The following is a 7,904-nucleotide window of genomic DNA, read 5'->3' on the forward strand; positions in this document are numbered from 1 at the left end:
GCTTTAAAGCGTTATCAGAAAACCCGGCACAACCTAGCGCACGTAAGCGTGCACCTCGTGAGAAGGGACCATCGTCAGCCACTTCGACCTTCGAGAACGCTCTGCCCATCGTTCGTGGCGTGATCTCTTGCGCGCTGTTCTTCCCACCCGTTCACGTCTGTTCGCGCCTGAAGTGCGCAGCACAGACGCTGAGTTTGCTCTACGCAGGCCGAGTTCGTGTCGGGTTGCCGCGGATTCTATACTCGGTGACAACTTAAGAACGGCACCGGAAGTTGCCGCTGTGCCTTATCACCGTAGCCGGATGTTTCTCCGCGCCGCGCAAGTAGGGCGTTACTGCGAATATTTTGAACATGGCGTGAGCCGTTCCCGTGATTTTTTGGACTTAATATGCTTATAAACGACTCCAGTGACGACAAACAGACTGCGTGAGACAAGGCAGACGATATCACGCATTCATAGCAAACCCCTTTCAAAACGCGCGCGCACTGACGTCACGGGTCCGGCGCTTTGGCGGAGTGATACACTACATGAGGTGGTGCCGTTCTTGAGTTGTAACCGAGTATAGCACGTGCTAACGCAGACCACTTTAAAAGAGAGATGCGAAAGCCTGCGCACAAAACGACCCGGCCCTGCAAGTCATGGCGAACGTTCAGCGGCATGTTCGCAAATCCACGTGAGGTGCAACGGCCGGCTCTCCAAAGAAGGGAGAGGGGCCGCCAGCACTTGTGTTTCACCAGCCCCAATCCACCACCAGTGCAAGCTGCGGCAATTATTTTAACCGTTTTTTTTTTCTCTACCACTGAGAGCGTGTAACTAGCCCGCATCGTCGTCGTGGCCCCCGTTCATGTTTGTAGTTTCCCACCAAGGGAGACCAGTTCCATGGCGGTGATGATGCGGTGATGCCGCCGCGGAAAATATTCTTTTATCCGGGTTTCCTGCTTAGACTTGTTGTTGTCATTCTTCAGATCTGAAGAATAACGACAACGACAAGAATGAAACTTGTGAGGTCTCACAAGGTTAGTATTACTGCCCGAGACATCGACAGCTTCCAAGCTAGTCAAATACAAATCTAAGACGTTCCCACATGAATTCCTCATGAGGTTACACTGCTGCAAAAAAATAAATGAAATGAAATGAAACCTTTCTGCAAAAGACAGGACTTCCCAATATAACTCCTATTAGAGTAACTGACAGATCTCTTCCCCTTTTTGTACCTTAGGCATAATGCCATTTCGAAATGCTATACACCACAAAGTAGCTTTTATGGTGAATAATACACTAATAAATTATTCCGCTCTCTCATTGTACTTTTAATGACCCAAATGAGAAAGCGAACGAAACAAACATCGGTTTCCGCTACCTTATTATCCACAGTTACAATGAACGTCATATTTTGCGGAGATGAAATCTGGAGCATTTTGCAGATAGGTGATATTAATGTTTCGAGACGCGCCAAGGGCCCCCTTTGTAATGAAAAGTATGTGATGTGTCACCATTGAAACCTCCCACCACGCCATTACATATACAGTTTTAAACAGATGCGTGCTTTGTGATAAATAGTGTTTTTACATGCACAAACTTCAATGACGCCATAAGGTATTGGCTTAAGTACTCCCTAGTTCGGGGAGAGCGGGAGCAGGAGAGTATAAAATAAACTGCACCGTATGGACGGGATGAAATATCCCTTCTTTCTTTTTCTCAGTGAACTAAACTAGTACCGAGATATATGGTATGCAGAAACCACACTTCAGAGCCCAGGCCATGAAACGAATCCGAATAATTTGAAGCAGTCCATGAAAGTTGAACCCGCATTTAATAATTCGACAATGAAAGTCCAGTGGCGAGACCAAATGGCAGCGCGGCATTAAGGAGGTAAGTGGGCCTTAATTGAACTTGCGCAAAGTAAGAAAGACCATGCCGCGCAGCCCGACCTGGTAAGTACAGATAAACGCGTCAGTGAAAAAAAGTGCACTTTTTGGCAGGGTTCATCGGGGACCCTTCCGGGCAATCGAACGCTTCGGCGAAAGGCTTGAAGTTCCTCACAGCCTTGTTGCAGTCACCGCCGTACAAGTTGTCTTCGGCAGAGGACGCGCACGACATGTGACAGGCGGTGAGAAAGAAGATCTGTTCCTCGGTGAAGTTTCTGCTCACCACGGCGTCACCGCTGGTCCGTGCCGCCTGAAAAGCGGAGAAGGCGACTTCGAGTGCTGGAATCTCCGGGAAAATGCTGTCGCCGTCGCCCAAGCAGCGGAGTACTCGGGCCCCGAATGCCTCTTGCGTGACGTTCGCAACCCAAGAGGTGACGACACGGCGCCTGGGATCCACTTTCACGCCGCCTTCGTCCACGGCATGCAGGAGGTTCTTGGCGTACCAATAGCCGAAGCCCCCGTAGAGCATAGCCTTGGTGCCATTGGGGTAGTAGGCCGGGGCCGACAAAGCACCAATGGAGATAGGAACGAGGTTCGCCACGTGCATGTAGGACAGGTAGGGCTGCGCATAGCTACGGGCGAGTTTCTGCGTCTCGTAGCCCTCGGGCGATCCGAATAGCTCGCGCTGGTTCCTCCGTGATTCTATCCAGAAGTCAGCAAAGGAGCTGGCGTTTTCTGGGAAGGATGCGTAAACGCGTCTGAGCTCTTCCGCACTGGTGAAGGCTTCCCCAGGCCACAGCGTGGTTCGCACCCTCTCCAGTTTCTCTACCGCAATAGCCTTGGTGTTGTTGTCTAACCAGCCGGCGTCAGAAGTCATTGTGGCGGCAACCTGCAAAGTGTAATACGAAATTGCAGTGCACAAACAATTACTTCACCCGCTGTAGTGAAGGTTGTTTAATTTGTACGTCCCTAACTGAAAATGTTTGGTAACCGGAACTACACGTGCCTGTAAACACACGCGTAATGACGGTTTGTTCATTATAGAAGAGCCGCTTTTTCGCAAGTCAAATGACTCTTACCGTCGTTATTATAGACACAGTTAAAAGAAATAGGTTTGGCCAGTCACTTTGTGATGTCATTGATAACAAGACACAAAACCTACCCAATGAAGAGCAAGAATTAAACTCTCTTTAATGGAGCACACTCTGAAGCAAGTGCTTCTGGCGCCGAGCTCACATACACACCCGTGCAACAGCCTCCAGGGCGGGCTACTTCTCCGCTCTCAGCAGGTGAGGAGATGTGCAATCAAGTTCCACAAATGTTTGCGCAGTGCAGATTCCGTAGGCTGCAAACACAGCGCACAAAAAGCCTCAATATTAAGGTGGAATTAGAAGCCCAGATTCAAATCCCAAATGTAGCCGAATTCTGTGTACGTGCATTCACTAAAAAATTAAAACCTAATTTAGGGTTCACGAGACAAACGACGAAAAACGTGACTGAGAGAAAAGGGGAAATGAATTTGCACTCCTTTAGTTTTAATTTCTCTGGGCTCGAACTTCAAAGTACCAGCGAGCCATGTTGAATGCCTAATACATTTTCTTTCGCAGAATATTTTGGAATCCTGCGCAGTCGTTTTTGCACTAATGCACTAAATATGCACTAAACGTTCTGAAATCTGAAAGGTGTCAACCTATACATTATTTTTCTGATGTAAACATCTCCGTTTCGGTTTTAATGCAATGCATAAACCCCATATAGTATAGGACCGAATGCACTTTACCATCGTTTTAGGAGGGAACAATTTTTAAAATTACTTTTTCCATTCGAAGTCTTTATAGATAACTTTGAGTAAGAACAAGCTAATGCAGTCAAGTACTTGGGTGGTACATACGATTGTCATTTGAACTGGAAGACCCACATAAATAACGTGTGCTCAAAACTAGCTTCTGTGTGTTATGTATTGCTAAGAACTGGGATGTACTTTGACCTGTACACGTTGAAAATTATTTATTTTTCTGTGTTTCACTGCCGCCTGACATAATATTGCTGCGAGTCTTGGGCTTTTGCATTTAAAACTTACCACGATCATATGTTTAAACTGCAGAAAAGAACTTTTCGTATTATCAACTTTTCCCAGTTCAACATTCAAATATTGTTTCGTTACCTTCAGAACCTGCCTCTAAAGCTTCCAAAATGAAAATTGCAACTACTGTGATTAAGACCCTGTATAATAATTACGCGTTGTCACTAAATTTACTCAATATTCCAACTCCTAGAAATAAACATGGCTAACAATTTTATTTTTTCTATAAAAAGGTTCTATCGTTTGAAGCAAGGCTGAAGGAAACACTAATATAAATAACAAGAACGCATCGTGGACAAGCACCAGGATGGTGCGTGAAAATAAGTTTTATGTTAACTTTCAATTGTATGGTTCCGATCTCTTAAGCGTCAATACCTGCCGAAAAGCATCGAGGTTTGTGTTGCTGCGTACTCAATTATTGTGGCTCTTAGGTCTGCACATGCAGCTGTGTATCTGTGTCTACATAGACGCTGAATGTATTTATTTGAAGAAAAAAAGACTGTAAAGCTACTTTTTTTACCTTTTTTATTAAACACTTAACCTCGAGTTTAAGACTTAAATGTGTAACAGTGTATATTTTATTTTCGCTGTATTGATTGATATTGGTTTTTATTTTCTCCACTCGCGGCTTATGAGTGCCTTTGCGTCATGCGTTTACACACTCTGTGTACACTAAGTATTGTACTTGTTTCACTGAATTGTTAATTAAGTGTATGTTATCCCTGCTGTATATCTTTATCTGGGCCTCAACTAGCTTGGGCTATTGGCCCAACATCTTGTTGCATATTTGTAAAGCGCTATATGTTCTAATAAATATGAAATGAAATGAAAATGAAATGAAATCTCACGTATGTTAGAAGTGTGCTGTAGCGCGGTTCACGGCCAGGGTTGCCCGCATTTGCTTTGGCAGAATAATTAAGGCTGCTGGAAGTAGAAAGTCCACTCACAAACGATCTGCGCGTATATCGGGAAAACCGTACACGTCCTTTCGCTTGGCATAGAGAGCATATACTCTACAAAAACTGGTTGGCTGAACCTTTGAGTCATGGTGCTGGTCCGCTTTTTCGATGTGTCGCCACTAATCTGTATTTTGTAGCTCTATGTGTCGTCACTAATCCGTACTTTGATGTGTCGTCACTAACTGCGCTAGATATGCAGCCCTGAACAGCGCAGGCAAGTATCAAGACGTTTTTCATGGGGTTTCGCAGCTGCATAAACATTTTCGTGCCCCGCCTCTCAGAGGCACGTTGCAAATGTTTGAGTACTAAAACCGCAGCGACGGATGCGAAGTACGCGATTTTGACTTGTACTGCTTTAACGTACCTTCTGGAGGGCTGCAAGTAATTCTTCAACGCCACGTCGTTGAGCAGCCGAGAAGCGTGTCAGGGTAGCCAGTACGGCCACGAGCAGCTTGTAGCTGGCCTCCACTTCTCTGGCGCAGTATCGAGGTAGTTCCTGCTTTGCTGTTTGAGCGTCTCCGAAGATGGTGACGAGCGCATTGCGTGGATACGCCATGCCACCGTGCTGTTGCACAAAAAGCCAGGACAAGTGACCAACAATATCCGTGATGCTGAAGTTGTTCAAAAGGTGATTCACCGCACCAAGCAGCCTTTCATTTGTGAAGAAAAGCAGATCATCATCCCTGAGTTTAGGCGCAATGGTAATCTTTCGGTTAAAGAGGTTCTTAAACCTTCTTGCGCCTGTGATATTTGTTACAGCGTAGAAGTCTTTCACTGCAAACGACAGAGGGGTTTCATTTCTCCCATCAGCAACGGCGAGAAGCGTTTGAAAAACACGGTTCTGCACGTCGAAACTTTTCTGTATGACCTCGTCCTCGGGGTACCTTGAATGACCGGCAAAGAGTCTAAAGAACTGCTGCCAGTATAACCGGTAGGCTTGAAAACTGGACTGCTGTTTGAAGACCAGGTTCCAGTGGCGAAACAACTTGTTCGCTCCGAAGAAAATCCGCCGTGGCAGCTGATCCTCAACGAACGGAAGAATTTTCATGCGGAACCACAGGGGCACGTCCCAGTTGAAGCTGAGGTCAAGCATGATAGCTAAAGGGCGCTCTGATACCAAAGGCTCCCCGGGCCACGAAAGTCCATGGTCCTCCATGAATTTTTTGACGACCTCAGTAGTTGGCCCGTCCTGTGTCATGCAAGACTCAAGCATTGCGAGCGCCTTAGAGGCAACGGGAAATTCGGCTGCCCCTCTCCGAAGCAGCGCCTCTAAGTCACTGAGCCAGACGTTCAGCATGTCAGATAGCACAGACTTTGACAGTTGGAATCTCAAGTCGTGTTTCCAGCGGCCACACACGTACTGGCTGAAGTTCGTACATGGACTCGTGGACGTGTCTATCCCCCTTTGTAGCCGGTGCAAGTGCTTGGTGCAGTCCTCGCTTCGGCAAACCACGTCATAATTTCGTTGTCCAGACAAGTTCGGTATCGTCAGCCAGATGACGAAGATGGCCAAAATGCCGATCGTTACGGTCAGGCCAGCGCACACCGATATCGGGCGGCCCTTAGATACGGTCTGCAGTAGTGCAGTGCCTTGCTGTACCTGGAACAAAAACGTAAGTAATGAATTCTAAGGCATGGGTTTTTGATTAAGGAAGTTCGCAATATTTCTTGCAGCATCATTTCCAATTGATTCGATGTGGCCGAATGTTTCAGAGATGGTCAGCTTTTTGAATTTTTTCTACGCAATGTCTATTTTACACAAAATCAATGAATTTTGTATAACTCAGGCGAAACGTTTTGCGAGCAAATGCTTTTGGAATTCCACAGAATTTCTATGATTTTTGCTGTCTTCAGCACTTCAGTTGAACTGCACGAGCGGTTCACTTTAACACGCAAGGTAATGAATACCCAAGGACCCTTTCCAGGGCGTCCCTCTCGAGCCGCATGGTAGTACTTCACCAAAAGCAGCTGTTTATAACCGAAAGGTAATTAAATGAAATACGCTGGCGGAAATATGCCCGCCAACAAATCGAAAGGCCAAAGTAAAGTAAAGTTTGGGCGAAGCGAAGCCAAAGTCAAGGTATTTTTCATGCTCTTCAGCGGTAGTACCCCGCTACGCCCGGGAGTGCTGTGTCAATAGGCATAGCACTGCGTAATCCTTCAAAACACATTGTTGGGATCCGAATCCACATTCGTCCCATTTATATGATGTTTAGATCCATCGGCTGATCCAGAGGGGAACCGGATGACCGGCCCCCTCCCCTTAAATTTTGAATTTATACTCACAAAAAGAAGTCGACTTTTGAAGATGTCTAGATGATGTCTAGAAAACGTCTAGATGATCTTTTTTTCTTTTTTTGTTTTGGGCTTTTGAAATTGCGGTGAATAGAACAATTTACTACCCTCGTCCTCCTCATCATCATCACGACTGATAAGAGCTGATCACCTCCTCAGAAAAAGCCCGGATCCGCCCCTGTTTTCATCAAATCCAGAAATATACTTAGCAGACAATGGTAAGCCTTTCATAAAGAGCAAAAACCAGATTGACATCTTAAAGGGCAGACAACCCATTTTTACGGAGTATACGCTTTCCGTCCCAAATGAAAACCCGTCACCTACAACACCTTGAACCGAAACGGTTTTGCTGATATGCCCATAGGGCGTTTGAAAAGGGATTTTTTTATCCACCAGCCTTAGGTAGGCTGCCGAAACGAATGCTGGCAACCATGACAATGTGCAGGTGGCGCTACCGGACCCGCTCGCGATGGCGCTGGGCTTCCACGGACCGAAAAAACAGCCTCACTGGGAAGCCGTCGAAGTCACAAAAAAAATTGGCCGCGTATCTGCACCTTTCGTTGCAAATGCCGACAAAAGACGATAGTCTTTATCGACTTTTGACAAGTAAATACCCCCCTTCGCTTTCCCGCTCACCTCTCATGTTGTTCCTCTCACGTCGCGCTCCTCCAAAGGTAAGGACGCCAAACGTTTGCTTAA

The 7,904-nt window shown here is 46.3% G+C and overlaps 1 protein-coding gene across 1 annotated transcript; it reads right to left on the reverse strand.

The window, feature by feature from the left end:
• Positions 1-1,421: 1,421 nt before the first annotated feature.
• On the reverse strand, positions 1,422-5,466 carry LOC144159796 (endothelin-converting enzyme 1-like). The gene is made up of 2 exons (XM_077691480.1): positions 5,275-5,466; positions 1,422-2,757 (listed from the first exon to the last, which is right to left on the reverse strand). Exons 1-2 carry the CDS (start codon positions 5,464-5,466, stop codon positions 1,954-1,956), a joined length of 996 nt encoding a protein of 331 aa, XP_077547606.1. The 3' UTR covers positions 1,422-1,953.
• Between the last annotated feature and the right edge of the window lie 2,438 nt (positions 5,467-7,904).

The sequence above is a fragment of the Haemaphysalis longicornis genome, unplaced genomic scaffold, assembly GCF_048455015.1.
Source record: "Haemaphysalis longicornis isolate Haplotype H1 unplaced genomic scaffold, Haemaphysalis longicornis Haplotype H1 scaffold_10, whole genome shotgun sequence".
Taxonomy (NCBI): Eukaryota; Metazoa; Arthropoda; class Arachnida; order Ixodida; family Ixodidae; genus Haemaphysalis; species Haemaphysalis longicornis.

Excerpts from the sequence above, each read along its gene's own strand:
- LOC144159796 (XM_077691480.1), bottom strand. The coding sequence starts at position 5,466 with ATGGCGTATCCACGCAATGCGCTCGTCACCATCTTCGGAGACGCTCAA. Across the intron at positions 2,758-5,274 it reads TACTTGCAGCCCTCCAGAAG|GTTGCCGCCACAATGACTTC; the intron begins GTACGTTAAAGC and ends TACACTTTGCAG.